This window comes from Salvelinus sp. IW2-2015, linkage group LG17, assembly GCF_002910315.2.
Source record: "Salvelinus sp. IW2-2015 linkage group LG17, ASM291031v2, whole genome shotgun sequence".
Taxonomy (NCBI): Eukaryota; Metazoa; Chordata; class Actinopteri; order Salmoniformes; family Salmonidae; genus Salvelinus; species Salvelinus sp. IW2-2015.
In genome coordinates, this window is record NC_036857.1 from 33674310 (window position 1) to 33691203 (window position 16894).

General features: G+C 43.5%; 1 protein-coding gene across 2 annotated transcripts in view; it reads left to right on the forward strand.

Moving 5' to 3' along the window:
• LOC111976388 (MORN repeat-containing protein 1) overlaps nt 1–16894 on the forward strand; it is a 75804-nt gene that overhangs the window by 35698 nt on the left and 23212 nt on the right. For both annotated transcript variants that reach the window (XM_024005189.2, XM_024005188.2), the window contains 2 exons: nt 10235–10377; nt 10647–10723. In XM_024005189.2, the coding sequence (XP_023860957.1) occupies nt 10235–10377; nt 10647–10723 (220 nt within the window). The remainder of the gene's footprint in view (nt 1–10234; nt 10378–10646; nt 10724–16894) is intronic.

A 16894-nucleotide genomic window follows, 5' to 3' on the forward strand; every position in this document is an offset into this window, starting at 1 on the left:
ACATTTAATTATCTGGCAACAGCTCTGGTGGGCATTCCTGCAGCCAGGATGCCAAATGCACGCTCCCTCATGACTTGAGACATCAAATGTTATTAGTCACATGTGCCGAATACAACAGGTGTAGACCTTACAGTGAAATGCTTTCTTACAAGCCCCTAACCAACAATGCAGTTTAAAAAATACAAATAAGAAATAAAAGTAACAAGTAGTTAAAGAGCAGCAGTAAAATAACAATAGCGAGACTATATACAGGGCGTACCGGTACAGAGTCAATGTGCGGGGGCACCGGTTAGTCGAGGTAATATGTACATGTATGTAGAGTTATTAAAGTGACTATGCATAGATAATAACAGAGTAGCAGCTGCGTAAAAGAGGGGGGGAGTCTTATGGCTTGGGGATAGAAGCTGTTAAGAAGCTTCTTGGACCTAGACTTGGRGCTCTGGTACCGCTTGCCGTACGGTAGCAGAGAGAACAGTCAATGYCTAGGGTGGCTGGAGGCTTTGGCAATTTTTAYGGCCTTCCTCTGACACCYCCTGGTATAGAGGTCCTGGATGTCAGGAAGCTTGGCCCCAGTGATGTACTGGGCCGTACGCACTACCCTATGTAGTGCCTTGCAGAGTAGTTGCCATACCAGGCAGTGATGCAACCAGTCAGAATGCGCTCAATGGTGCAGCTGTAAAACCTTTTGAGGATCTGAGGACCCATGCCAAATCTTTTCAGTCTCCTGAGGGGGAATAGGCTTTGTCGTGCCCTCTTCACGACTGTCTTAGTGTGTTTGGACCATTCTAGTTTGTTGTTGATGTGGACATCAAGGAACTTGAAGCTCTTCTTCTGCACCACTACCGCCCCGTCAACGAGAATGGGGGCGTGCTCGGTTATCCTTTTCCTGTAGTCCACAATCATCTCCTTGGTCTTGATCACGTTGAGTGAGAGGTTGTTGTCCTGGCACCACACGGCCAGGTCTCTGAACTCTTCCCTATAGGCTGTCTCGTAGTTGTCGGTGATCAGGCCTACCACTGTTGTGTCATCAGCAAACTTCATGGTAATCCTTCTGGTCTTGRGTCCTTGTGAATATTGACCTGTTTAAAGGTCTTACTCACATCGGCTGCGGAGAGCGRSATCACACAGTCGTCCGGAACAGCTGATGCGCTCATGCTCAGTGTTATTTGCCTCGAAGCGTGCATAGAAGTAGTTTAGCTTGTCTGGTAGGCTCGTGTCACTGGGCAACTCTCGGCTGTGCTTCCCTTTGTAGTCTGTAATGATTTGCAAGCCCTGCCACATCTGACGAGTGTCGGAGCCGTTGTAGTACGATTCGATCTTAGTCCTGTATTGACACTTTGCCTGTTTTGATGGTTTGTCGGAGGACATAGCAGGATTTCTTATAAGCTTCCAGGTTAGAGTCCCGCTCCTTGGAAGTGGCAGCTCTACCCTTTAGCRCAGTGTGGATGTTGCCTGTAATCCATGGCTTCTGGTTGGGGTATGTACGTACGGTCACTGTGGGGACGACGTCATCGATGCACTTATTGATGAAGCCAATGACGGATGTGGTGTACTCCTCAATGCCATCGGAAGAATCCCAGAACATTTTCCAGCCCGTGCTAGCAAAACAGTCCTATAGTATAGCATCTGCTTCATCTGACCACTTTATTGACCGAGTCACTGCTGCTTCCTGCTTTAATTTTTGCTTGTAAGCTGGAATCAGGATGATAGAATTATGGTCAGATTTGCCTAAATGAGGGTGAGGAGAGCTTTGTTACACTTCTCTGTGTGTGGAGTAACGGTGGTCTAACATGCTGATAGAAATTTGGTAAAACAGATTTAAGTTTCCCTGTATTAAAATCCCCGGCCACTAGGAGCGCGTTTTGGATGAGCGGTTTCCTGTTTGCCTATGGCGGAATACAGCTCATTGAGTTCCTTACATATATGCATAGCAGCAACATTATGTACAAAATAAGTAAAATAATMACTTGCAAAAAATGAAAATAAAAACACAATCGGTTAGGAGCACGTAAAACGTCAGCCATCTTCTCCGGCGCCGTCTCTCACATKTGTGGCGTTGTGTGACAGAACTCCACATTTTAGAGTGGCCTTTTATTTTCCCCAGCACAAGGTGCACCTGTGTAATGATCATGCTGTTMAATCTGCTTCTTGATATGCCACACCTGTCAGGTGGATGGATTATCTTGGCAAAGGAGAAAMGCTCACTTACAGGGATGTAAACAAATTTGAGCACAACATTTGAGAGAAATAAGCTTTTTGTGCGTATGGAACATTTCCGGGATGTTTTATTTCAGCTCATGCAACATGGGACCAACACTTTTATCGGGATAAGGTAAGACCCAGATGCACAGAACGTGACAGTAACAATGTTTATTACAGCAACAGAGGCAAAGGCACAGGACGGCGGTCAGGGGCAGGCAGAGTGGTCAGGCGGGCGGGTTCAGGACAGGCAAGGGTCAAAAACCAGGAGGGCGAGAAAAAGACAGGCTGGGAAAAGACCGGAGCTGACAGGACAAACGCTGGTAAGCTTGACAAACAAGACCAACTGGCAACAGACAAACAGAAAACACAGGTATAAGTACACGGGATAATGGGGAAGATMGGCAACACCTGGAGGGGGGTGGAGACGAGCACAAAGACAGGTGAAACTGATCAGGGCGTGACAACTTTACATGTTGCATTTATATCTTTATGTTAAGTTGCACTCGGTACCTACATTATGGGAGTTTAAAGGAGACCTGGTCCATAGCAAATTCCTAGTTTGGATCAATTATTTTATCAATATGCTTTTTAGAGACAACGACTATTCTGAAAGGGATTAAATAAAACATTTTCCTCACTCAATCTACACACAATGCCACATATATGACTAAGCAAAAACAGTTTTTTATTATTTATTGCGAATGTATTAAAAATAAAAACCTGATATTACATTGACATAAGTATTCAGACCTTTACCCAGTACTTTGTTGAAGCACTTTTGGCATTACAGTCTCAAGTTCTTGGTATGACTACAGCGCTTGCACACCTGTATTTGGGAGTTTCTCCCATCTTCTCTGCAGAATCTCTCAAGCACAGTCAGGTTGGATGGGGAGCATCGCTGCACAGCTATATTCAGTCTCCTCCAGAGATGTTAGATCGGGTTCAAGTCTGGGCTCTGGCTGGGCCATTCTAAGAACATTCAGAGATGTCCGAAGCGCATTCCTGCGTTGTCTGGCTGTGTGCTTAGGGTCGTTGTCTGTTGAAGGTGAACCTTCACCTCAGTCAGTCTTCAGTACTTCTTCAGTTCACTTTTAGAAACACGAGTTTGGCCAGAGTCTGTGACCTCGGCTCATGCGATGTGCCTGGAGATCAGGCCAGCATACGGAGATCCATTCCGCCCTTCTGAGACACTGAGGATGCTAAACACCCTTCAGCGACTCTTGCCAGGCTGGGCAGAGTGGTTGGCCAAAAGTTTTAGGCAAATAATTTCCAGATTCTAGATGATTCTTTAGTTGTGGACACTACATCACCGCACTCCCCTCTTGCTCTTGTCCTCCTCATCTTGTCACCTGATTATGCACCTGTTTAACAGTTCTTTTTCTGAAAACTACATGACAGTAGCTCAGCAGGGTCTATAGCAGCACACAAGATAGCCTACAAATGCATGCTGGGCTGGTCATGCCTTGAGCTCGCAAGTGAAGTGAGCGGTACTTGAGCGGTACTGGAGCGATTGAAGCGGGCGAGAAGGCCTCACTCCAGTCAAATTGGGCATGCTCTGCTCACATACTCTATCCATTGAAAGTGGAACACATCACCATTTGTGTCTCCACTCATCATTCATTATGGTTACAAAGTAAATGCTCAAACTAAAATTTTAAACTAAAAGGTTCCGTGTGGCTCAGTTGGTAGAGCATGGCATTTGCAACCGAGGGTTTGGGGTTCGATTCCCAGGAGGGACCAGATGATGAACATATATGCATTCACTACTGTAAGTCAGAGAGTCTGCTAAATGTAAATCCAGGCCTCCCGGGTGCGCAGTGCTAGGGCACTGCATCGCAGCGCTAGCTGTGCACCAGAGTCTCTGGTTCGCGCCCAGGCTCTGTCGCAGCCCGCGACCGGTGGGGTGGAGGCGAGCAAAATTGGCCTTGCGTCGTCCGGTTAGGGAGGGTTGGCCGTAGGGATATCCTTGTCTCATCCGCGCCAGCGACTCCTTGCGGGCCGGGCCAGTGACGACGTTAACCAAGGGGCCAGGTGCACGTGTTTCCTCCAACACCCTCGTAGGCGCGCTGTGTTAAGAAGCAGTGCGGCTGTTTGGGTTGCTTCGGAGACGCATGGTTTCGACTCTCGTCTCTCCCGAGCCCGTACGGGAGTTGTAGCGATGAACAAGTAGTAATTACTAGCGATTGGATACCACAAAATTTGGGGAAGAAGGGTAAATTTAAAAAATTAAAAAAAGTCAAATCTAATATGCCTTTTATGCATGTCCCTGTCAAAACGCATCAAAAATGCATTTCTCGTCCACATGTAAGCAATCCATATTCCCCTCAATTATTGACAAAACTGGTTGCACTGTGTAAAGGAAAACATGCACACCTGCTGAGCTGTCCTGCACCAACACTCTTATATACTTAAGTTAATGAGAAAGCCCGGCAATCAGAGAAGCAGGCTCAGGCATATTCTATGCTGTGAGGTGCAGCTTGTTACTCCAGCATGTTAATTGGCTGTAGCGCAGCACAGACACCCAGACACAGGCATTAAACCTGAGGGGAGTTGGTAAAACAAGGCCTCGGATTTGAAACACAGGGACCATATGCTCCATGTCAATCCCTTTACGGCTAAGGACAAAACTGGTGCACGGCAGGGAATGCTTGATTTGAAAATGAATGGGCCSTGTTTTCCCCCCTCTTCTGCCACTTCAAGTCCAGGTAGTAGATACCGGACCTTATCAGATATGTAGTTGGTGCTGTATATTAACTKATTTGCATGGGTTCTAACTTGAACAATTATTTTGTAAGTTTACAATTGTACAATTTATGCTCTCTGCATATAAAATCCACGAAGACTGCCGGAAAGTCCCGAATGCAAGATGGTAATTTCTATGACTCACACGGTGGAGGAACATATTGCCTGTAGCCTACTGTACATGGCAAGCTGGTGCTCACCCAGTGGCTGTGAGGATGTTTCTACAATATTCACAACATATTGACACAATTASGATATTTATAGAATAAAAATCTAATTTCATCAATTACATGTGTAAAACGTTATGAGTGAACYTTAGCAAGCCAGCAGCAGATGAAACAGAAAGTGAATTCTATCCTCCTTCTCTCCACGGTTTTAGCTTGTGTCTATCACTGTCTAACTGGATAGGTTTGGGATATTTTCTAGTCCATACCAGTGACAAACATAGCTATGTTATCGACATATGGCAGTACACAAACAAAATCTAGCTCACTTATTTTGATAGCTAGAAGGATAGCCACAAATTCATTCAGAAATGGAGGAAGAGGATAGCTAGCTCTAAGCAAGCTAACGTCATCTGCTTCAACAAAAAAAAAAAACGATACAATCCACCCCTCCAAAGAAAGCATGGCTCCGGGGCTTCTCCGAAATGCTACCCGATCCACGATCAGATCCATGGCCCGAAGGATTGCATTTCAGTTTAGCCCGCACTCAGAAGGCCGTATAGAAAACTGCCCCTGAGCCACAGAACGACRGAATTATCGCAACTTGCAGCCCCCACAAACACATTAAAAACTATGGTTTCCATATTCCATTCCTAAATCTGTTGGACTGTAGGCAATATATTCCAGATGCCCTAGCCCATAGCAGATATAGCAGAATAAAATGATGCTGTAAGTCTCCATCAACCTGCGTGGATCCATCTGACCAACCATCCACACACACAGACACACACACACAGAGCCCGAGTACAGACAYCCAGCAGCTCCCAAAACACAATTCACGGTGAGCTCCAGAAATGAACTTTCCAGATTGACCAAAATCCACAATCCACACCTCCAAAGAAAGCATGGCTGCTGGGCTTCTCTGAAATGCTGCTTGCATWTACCCGGTTTACTTCCATGCCAGTGACAATGCTCAGTCACTGCTGGTGCTACTGGCTGTTTGAGATGTTTTAGAAGCCATGTTAATGGTAGGGACAGCATCTACTTTGAGAAGKAACTTCTTGCTGAAGCCTTCCTTCCATTATTGATAGCTGTGGAAGTRCTCAGGAATGAAATTTGAAGACGTCCAATTCACCRACCTCATTCTCACAAATGTATCCCACTTTTTTTACGACGTTTTTCATTCACCATGTGACGCTGACCGCAGGGCGTTGTGGGATTGTTTCCYAAGTTAGAGCTGATTTGAAGTAAACCTCAAAGTTTGTAATTTGGAAATGTTTTTTTGGGGTGCTCTAAGTTACTATTATATGCATTTCTGGCATTGGGAAATAAGTGCTACACTGCTTCTGCAGCCACAACGTCCCTCCTCCCACTTTTACTGCTGTTCCTCTGGCCGTGGATGAGGAGACCTTGCAGTTATAGCGCTGCTAATTTAATTAAATATTGGTGTGTCCTTGTTGCTAGTGCAGTGGGAGGTGCCCGGCAGATCTTGATTGAGTCGTGCATGCAGACCAAACGGATAGATTTTTAGGGTTCATGGTTTATGGGTTTGTCTGAATTTAAAAGTAAAACCCCAGCTGTGTATGCCTCTGTATTTTGACCAATCAGGCTTTGTCTAACCTTTAAAGGGGAAGGTATTGCATGAAAGTTTTGAGAACAGATACCTTTTAATGGATKCTTTTCCAACGTGAGTTGTCAGTCTAGCTGAATAGATGTTTTATTARCACGGGCAGATCAGTTGAGGTTCTAGGTGACTTTGACTGTCTTGAACGCTCTTCTCTGGCAAAACAGCTCGGTGCGATAGTCCTTCACCTGGCGTTCATCTTTGGGTTTTAGCGTTATTAAAAGGGACACCTTGATGTTTGAGGTCACGACCCTATCGCTTACATTTGAACTGAACCYTTACAGGACCTGCTGGGCTCTCACYCCCAAACAWTCTGACACCAGCAGCCAGAGTACACAACCCCACTAAAAACAATGTTTTGAAAAGTCGCAATAGCCTGTCAGTACAAGGACGGATGTTGGAGAATGGATTGCACTGGTTTTGGAGCGACTGACTGACTGTTGACTGAAGAAAAGGAAGAGGTTAGAGACAGCAGTTTGGTGACATAAGTGATGACAAGACCGCACAGCATAATTAAAGCAATAGAGGCTCGGAGTGAATCTCGAATTTCAAGGTTGATAATTCACTATATGATAATTGGAATGTGTCTATTMAAAACAAAATTATTTCACACTCACATCCATTACAGATGATGCTTTTAATCACCCCTTTACATTTCATTTTCATGACTTCTTCAACTTCAGTGACAGCAAGTAATGACAGTTCAGTACAAAAACGACTTATCAAGATGACATGGCAGTTCACCTGAAGTAAGCCTGTCTGTCCTTATATGTATGTTTTGTTCTGACTTGACTTGATGTGGCAGGTCATTTTATGAAGCCCTTTCAAACCCCCCTGTAACTCTATTGAAGTCATATTAAAGAACTTAGAGTACAGAGACTGATGCTTTTCTTCTGCAGAAAACGTATGTCCTTCAAACATTTTCACCCATGTAGCTATTCTCAAAGTAGGCATTTAATTTTTTGCTGTCCCTGGAAAAAGTAGGCTATGCGGAAGCTTGTGCGATTTTCTGTTATCAGAATGAACAACTTTTCGGTCACAAATATTCAGCGGTTACGTTACTCTATTGAAGTCATATAAAATAACTTACGGGACGTAGACTAATATTTTTTACTGTTCCGGTAAAAAGTGAGCGTAGGCATATGCAATTTTCTATTATCACAACGAACAACTTTTTGGTCATGAATATTGTTCCTTGGTTGGGAAAAGACTCCCTCATAAGGTTGAATTATGGCCTTTTTCAATGCTTTGGATAAAGGAAGAGCAGTGTCGGGAATCTGGATATGATTTTATCTTACAGTATATCAGTATATAACCTTTGTGTAAAAGACATCAAATATTTTTAGTGACAAGTCAAATGGTTCACGTTCTCACCAAAAGGGCAACTTCCCATACTTTGAAGCAAACACTCTTCAAGGCATCTTCCCCAGTATTTGTTGACGGAACGCTTGAATTGAGGGTGGTGAGGATTTGTTGTATTTCAGACATCAAAGAGCAATGAGCATGACAMCTGCAAATTGGTGGTGGGTGAGAATTTAGTATATATATWWAAAAAAWTGCAGCTAAATCTGTCTACTTGGGCTGGTTATATTCAGAGTGGCTGACACAGACGTGAGTAATATTTAACTGTAAACCTCATTTCAAATGGTTAAATCCAGCTTGCTAGGTCGATAAAGCCAATAAATTTTCTCTAAAGAGAATGCCCACCTCTTATGTGATGACTAGCCCATGAAATGGGATATAATCAAAGCTAATGCTCAAAAATGTTATGTCTGAACAGTATGTTTTTTTACAGGCACTAATGTACTCCATTGTGCTGCTTCTGTAAACTCTTAATTACTCCTTCTCTCCTACTTTTCTATCTTTTATCTCTCATTTTCCTCTAGTTTACTTACTCCTTTCTCACCTTCTCTCCAAAACTCAATTCTTCTCTCCGTACCTACTCTTTCATCCCCGATTCTTGGCAACAACCCTGTATTTACCCCCTTTCTCTCTTGACCTTCCATTATCCTCTCTCCCTCCCTTTCCCCACACCCCTGCCCCTCTTCCCTCAGTGTCCTCTCTACCCCTCTCTCCTCCTCAACCCCTTTCTCTCTCCCTTCCATTATCCTCTCGTCTCTCTCTTTCCCCTCACTCACGCTCCCTTTCTCGCTCTGCCTCTTCCCTCAGTGTTCACTCTCCTGGGGTGCAGGAGAGTATGCTAATTAGCCGCTGGCTGCGCAGTGCCGGGAGGTCAAACGATCCTAGCCAGCWGCATACCACCCTGCATCCCACGGATGGCTTGCCTCTGAAGCTAAGTAGGGTTGGTCCTGGTCAGTTCCTYGATGGGAGACCAGATGCTGCTGGAAGTGGTGTCGGAGGGACAGTAGGGGGCACTCTTTCCTCTGGTCTAAGGAGATCCCAGGGCAGTGAAGTGGATATTGCGCTGTGTAGGGTGCTGTCTTTCGGATTGGACGTTAAACATGTGTCCTGACTCTGTGGTCATTTAAAATCCCATGGCACTTATCGTAAGAGTAGGGATGATAACTCTGGTGTCATGACTAAATTCCCAACCTGGCCCCATTCCATCATGGCCACCTAATCATCCCCCTCATTCCTTAATTGGTTATATCACTCCTCACCTCTGTAGCTAATGTGTGGTGAGTGTTCTGGCACAAGAAAACGGTCGCTGTGCATCATCCAGGTGGTGGATGAGGTGCGTTTTCCTCCTACTATGTAAAGTGCTTTGAGTACCTCGTTTGGTAGAAAAGCGCTATATAAATCCAATCAGTAATAAACACATGGGATGTGTTTGGCTTCCATATTAGGATATCATCAGTTGTCGTACATGTGGGCTWGCATCATGTAACGATATTACTTGATGTTATTTGCTGAAGATACGTGTGGTCTTCTATATCTGGAGATGCAGCCCRTATTTTAGCGCCAACCCCATCAAGGTAAATCCTATTTTTCTCTGCAAAATGGTATCCTCTTGAGTTCTTTTCTTTTCTTAAAAACAACGGCAAATTGCACTAATGAGCGATTTCCCTCCCTTTGTGCTTTTGTGCCTTATTGTACAGTACCAATGGTTCCACTCCACCACTCTCAGTGAGCTAGCTAGCTGAAGTCATCGCTATTTCAGCGTCGGATGCATTAAGTAAATGAGCCTCTCGACCAGAGAAAGCGCTGCCTGAGCACTGCCAGAAAAGGGCTCTCATCCACTTAACGCTTCCTTAAATGATGCCATACGGAGTCACCGTGCCCGTGGTTTCCAGGGAGACGCAATACCAAAAAAACGAAAGGAAAATAAATAACAGCCTGACTGAGACAAAGTATAAGGCAGACTTGTACTGTAGGGTTTCACTTGAACTGTTTAGCTACAATGAATTATAATATAATAGAAAAGGAACAGAAGGATTATAAAAAGGATGTATGATGTCACATAGCGTATTTAATTGGTTTATGCTATTTGTGTCTTACACATCTGCTTTTGTACAAAAATATATATATCCCCCAATCACAGGACTCTATGCTGGACAAGAGGAGGACTCCACCCCTCCTCCAGCCAATCAGAGGGTGGAAGAAGGCCAAGCTAAATTCCAAAATCTACTGTTGGCCCCTCCCCCTCATGACTTCATCCCTTATCAGCTGATGGATGAGCTGAAGGTGYATGGTTTTACTATGACCTTTCTCACAAAGTATTGTCTAGCTTTCAATCAAAGTCAGACAGCCACATATTAGGAATTAGTTGTAGATGATCCGTTGCATAATTATTTTTGAATAATCTGAGGTGTTCATTTTGGGGGGTAGATAATCATTAACCACAGCTTGCACTGTTATTGCAGTTATTTGTGTGACCAAGTGTAGTTGTCTCTATACTTATGTAAAGTGTTAATGATCAAGATGGTTCATTTCTATGATATTTTTATTCACAGAGAAACATAAAGAAGCRGTCCAACAGAGCCCCAACTGATAGACCGGGCCTCTCCCAGGACAAGAACTCAGAGCGCAGGTATGTACCACGCATGCACACACACGCACACTTGAAAACTTGAAAAACGCGTTTTCCAATCTCAAGAGGTTAAATAACTAAATGACTACAGTAATTGCATATTAAATGGCAAATAAAGTAACAGGGTTGACTGTGACAGGGTTGATGATTTCTGCTTAAATATGCCTTGTGACAAGGGGAATGCAAGCTTCACCCCAAAAAATGTAATTAGTCAACTATTTCTAGCCTTTCTGTCTATGGGTAACAGGGTTGATGTGTTATGCTCGACCCGCTTAGTTTCCCACCACAAAACACCAGAAAATTGCTAAAAAGAATAGAAGCAGCTCACCTGCTTTTACTCTATGGTTTGACTATATGTTAAATGTTTCWTTTGAGAAAAATATMTTAAAAGGAATAGTTTTACCATATTAAAARGAGAGTTCAGMTCACGTAACAGGGTTGACCTTAAAATGAGGGACAGACGTAAATGAATCACAAATCAATATTAAATCAATAATAATCTTCAGAAATGACTGTCAAAGCAACAGAAAAACMAGGGCTTTACAATGATGGTGAAACTTGGAGAAATGTGTGAATAAAGTGGATTGATGGATGGACATGTCAAAATGCATATTCATATTAAAAATACGATTTATTGAATTCTCTACTTAAAATATCAAAGGGACTAATTTCATGGAATGACCCACATCTCTACGCATGCAGGTGTTTTGACATTGTTTGATGCTATATACACATCAGCACCCGAAACAGAGAAACAGTATTTATGTAGCATGTTATTTGGCTGCAAAGAACCAACAGAGCCGTCTGATTATCCTTTGTGCACTCAACATTTTGTGTAATGGAACAATTAGTTGTACACCATGACCAGCCACTCTGTAGCGCTAGCATTTCAAAATGGTGGATTTAAGGTAATTGCAGCACACTCACCTGCAGCTACTTAATGGAATCATGTACTGTAGGGACAGATGGCTGGGGGTACTGGAATAGGGAACGTGCATCATTAACTCAATTAGCCTGCCAATGGAGGTTGAGGAGGCCTTTGTGCGCTCTCTCCCGCAGATTTGACACTAATACACAATACATTTTCATTTCTCCAATTCCCCATCCCTTCATCCCGCCCACTTCTCTTTGTTGTCCCTCCTTCCTGTGTTCCACCATCTGCACATACTTTGAGAGCTGTGCAAGCCATTGGGGCACCAGCTCCTCTTTGACTGACAATAAAAACATGTTTTATTATAGAGATTTTTTGGAAGAGTGGAAATTCTATTGTTTTCAGCTGAAACACAATGCCTAGAGCTTACCCATGATGTTGCACAACGATTGAAGTCAATAAGTCATAGTTTTAGTCAAATTATGATATATTTGGGCGTGAAGTGGGAAATATGAAGGGCTAATACTTTTCAGTTTCTTTTCAAGGCTGGGGTTTATTTGAATGTTACCACCCACCAGCATGGCATTGTTTATTAATCAGAAACAGTGGCAAAGTTATTCTTCTTCGCGACTGAATTTAGCCAAACATTCTTGCGTCCACTTGGTCACCTGAGCTATGGAACAAATAAAAATATGGGGTGCAAGTTTGTTTTTGCACCTCTCTATTTTTCTTACCAGAAAATGTTCATCATTTGTCAATGTTCACTTATGTTTGAGCTATTCTGTATTAAAAACATATACACTGCTCAAAAAAATAAAGGGAACACTAAAATAACACATCCTAGATCTGAATGAATGAAKTATTCTTATTAAATACTTTTTTCTTTACATAGTTGAATGTGCTGACAACAAAATCACACAAAAATMATCAATGGAAATCACATTTATCAACCCATGGAGGTCTGGATTTGGAGTCACACTCAAAATTAAAGTGGAAAACCACACTACAGGCTGATCCAACTTTGATGTAATGTTCCATTAAAACAAGTCAAAATGGCTCAGTAGTGTGTGTGGCCTCCATGTGCCTGTATGACCTCCCTACAACGCCTGGGCATGCTCCTGATGAGGTGGCGGTGGTCCTCTGAGGGATCTCCTCCAGACCTGGACTAAAGCATCCGCCAACTCCTAGACAGTCTGTGGTGCAACGTTGGTGGATGGAGCGAGACATGTGATTCCCAGTATGTGCTCAATTGGATTCAGGTCTGGGGAAACGGGGGGGCCAGTCCATAGCATCAATGCCTTCTCTCTGCAGGAACTGCTGACACACTCCAGCCACATGAGGTCTAGCATTGTCTTGCATTAGGAGGAACCCAGGGCCAACCGCACCAGCATATGGTCTCACAGGGGGTCTGAGGATATGGCAGTCAGGCTACCTCTGGCGAGCACATGGAGGGCTGTGCGGCCCCCCAAAGAAATGCCACCCCACACCATGACTGACCACCGCCAAACCGGTCATGCTGGAGGATGTTGCAGGCAGCAGAACGTTCTCCACGGCGTCTCCAGACTCTGTCACGTCGGTCACATGTGCTCAGTGTGAACCTGCTTTCATCTGTGAAGAGCACAGGGCGCCAGTGGCGAATTTGCCAATCTTGGTGTTCTCTGGCAAATGCCAACGTCCTGCATGTGTTGGGCTGTAAGCACAACCCCCACCTGTGGATGTCGGGCCCTCATACACCCTCATGGAGTCAGTTTCTGACCGTTTGAGCAGACACATGCACTTTGTGGCTGCTGGAGGTCATTTTGCAGGTCTCTGGAGTGCTCCTCCTGCTCCTCCTTGCACAAAGGCGGAGGTAGCGGTCCTGCTGCTGGGTTGTTGCCCTCCTACGGCCTCCTCCACGTCTCCTGATGTACTGGCCTGTCTCCTGGTCGCGCCTCCATGCTCTGGACACTAGCTGACAGACACAGCAAACTTCTTCTTGCCACAGCTCGCATTGATGTGCCATCCTGGATGAGCTCCACTACCTGAGCTACTTGTGTGGGTTGTAGACTCCGTCTCATGCTACCTAGAGTGAAAGCACCGCCAGCATTCAAAAGTGACCAAAACATCAGCCAGGAAGCATAGGAACTGAGAAGTGGTCTGTGGTCACCACCTGCAGAACCACTCCTTTATTGGGGGTGTCTTGCTAATTGCCTATAATTTCCACCTGTTGTCTATACCATTTGCACAACAGCATGTGAAATTTATTGTCAATCAGTGTTGCTTCCTAAGTCGACAGTTTGATTTCACAGAAGTGTGATTGACTTGGAGTTACATTGTGTTGTTTAAGTGTTCCCTTTATTTTTTTGAGCAGTGTATATCTGGCCATTTAACAAACGGTATAATTGCGTAATATGTTTGCATTTTGCAACCCTGCTCCCCCGTCGCTCCAAGGTGACTGGTTTTGACCACTAAAGTCTTGCTTCATTGCACACTTTACTACTTTGATTGGTGCAGCTAGAAACCACAGTGTCTATCTTATAATGAACAGGCGCACGCAGAAGAAAATTCACGGAACTTGTTGATGTATTTTGTTGTGCTGTTACATTTGTATTGGTGTTTCATGTCCAGTGCACTCATGGCGTTACATGTTATTTGCAACGTGCAAAGTCATTGTAGTCTATCATTTCACTTCCCCTGTGAGAACCATGAGCAAGGACTGACTTGGCTTTGCTGTACCGCAGCCGAAGCCTGCCAGCAGCCTACCTACCAAAGGTTGCGTCGTATCCATTGCAATGTAGAAAAACGTATGTCTGTTATACAAGATACCCAAGGTAACAATAGATGACAAAGACAAAGATACTGGTTTCCATCTGTGGTGAAGTCTTCACTAAATGCTTATGACAAATCCAGCTCCAGAAGCAGCATAGCCTAGCCAGCTGGCTAATCTTTTAAATACGGTGTAGTTAATTTTTAAAAAACATCAACAACTGCTAAGGTTAGGAAGCTAGCTAATTTCACTGGCAGCTGTCAGCTCCCTATTTGTTTATGTTTCTGGACTCCACGTGGAAATCACCGTCATCGGAGGTGGAACCTAAACAAGCATTTCCGCTCTACGGCATGAATTGCGTTGAAATAGGGGTGCCTTTTTAAGTTTTAATGTCACATGCACAATTACAGTGCAATGCCTTTCCTGCAAAGTCAAAACCCAACAATGGAATAATCAATAACAATGTGTTACTAGAAAGAAAGAAAAACACACAAGAAATAAGAATATTAAATACACAAAGTAATTAGGTATGCATACTGTATACAGAAAATATTTTAAAAGTCATATCCAATTCCATATTTACATGTGCAGGCATACTGGAGGGTTAGAGGTAGATATGTATAGGCGTAAGGGGACTAGGCAACAGGCTATAAGATAAACAGAGTAGCAACAGTTTGTAAATGTAAATGTATGTGCATATTATGTGTGAGTGAGCAAATTATGGCGTGTTTGTGTGTGTGTTGGAGTGACAGTGTGTGCGAGTGTATAGGGCCCTGTGAGTGTGCAGAGATCAAAGGTCAATAAAAATACAAGGTAAACTCAGTCTGTGTAGCTATTTTGTTAGCTATTTATTAGTTGTATTGATAGGAGGTAGAAGACGTTCAAGAACCTGTTGGTGTCAGACTTGATTCACCGGTACCGGCAGCAGAGAAAATATTATTTTCTTTGGCTTGGGTGGTTGGGGTCTTTGACGATTTTCTGGGCCTTCTTTTCACACCACCTGATATAGAGGTTCTGGATTGCAGGGTGCTCTGTCCCAGTGATGTACTGGGCTGTCCGCACAACCCTCTGTAGTGCCATGCGGTCGAGGGCGGTGCTGTTGCCATACCAACAGATGCTTGGTTTGACATTTCCCAACGGGGTTGAGAATTTAGAATGATGTATTTATATTTTAGAAGAATTGCGAGAGATGCCCCTTACTGGTTTGTTTTGGTCTAATCATATATTCTTCCCTAGTGGAATGCACCCAATTAGCTAGCTCGATCAAATAGTGACTAGTATCAAGGAAATGCACATTCCCACCGATTTATGAACATGTTATTTGAAACCAGATATTTTCTTTAACATTTTTTTCCCTTTTTTGTTGAATTATCTTTGTGTCTAAGCTAGTCAACTCAAATACAATTACGAGTGGTTCTTTTGAGAGAGAAAAAAATCACTTATGCTTTCCCCCAAAGGAATGCGATGTGGAATTTCTTCATTCATCATGTTGTTATGAAGTCCATTAATGTACTCATTTAGAAACCCGGCAGTGAGTGCCCTCTTTGTATACCTTTATTTTTCATAGTTAGGTTGACTGAAAGTGCATTCTCTCAACAGCAAGAGGATGCAGGAGCTGGTAGTGATTTAGTGGCTATGGTAGTACGAGTTGCCAGGTTGAAAACTTTAAAGACAGCGTTCTTCATTGAGAAACACAAAACTTCCATGCACTTTATCCATTGACATTACTGCAAATATCGACAACCTTAGATCTCAAGCATACAGTTACATTTGGTTTGCAGAGATTGCCTTCCCATTTAAAGCGAGATGTTTTTCTGATAGTACATCTGTAGGCCTGATGTCAGACCATGTTCATTCGGGACAAATCACTGAATGTAAATACCATGTTTTAAACAACAGAAACCCATGCATTTCAAACAAATGCCTTTTTATGCCATTTGTAACAAGACTTGACCAGGTTGAGCATTAGAAATACTGGGAAAGACAGCCTGTTAAGTATTTGTATGAGGGGAAAAACACATTTACTGAGATTGTCCTACATTCATCTCTTCCCCCTAATCAATATCCCAAGAGGTTCAAGTCCCTCATGTCAACAACAATGTGTGAGCAAAGGCGAAGGACCTCCATGTAGACCCCACACAGATAGGCATTCACTGCTTTATCCTGCCTATTCTTCCTTATGTAATTCAAGTGTAAATTTACCACTGGCTCCTATGTAGAGTATTTTTGCGCCTATTGTCTAAGCCTAGTCAAGTGAGATGGCTCCCTCTTAATCATTGATCCAATTAATTTGGACAACCTTGTCCCTCTCTCCCCAGAAGAAAGGACAGCACTGAAAGAACACTGTTACAAAAGGAGTGACTTCATACCGACCAACTTTTTTGATTGACACCGGTGCCAAAACGGCGCCAGGTCACTATTATAGGGGATGAAGTTATAGAACTTTGGAATGAGAGAGTGGAATCACTGAAAGAGCTAAACATGTCTCTATGCCAAATAAATGTTCTCAATTATTCAACTAACTCAAACAACCCCAATGGACTTTTTGTACGGC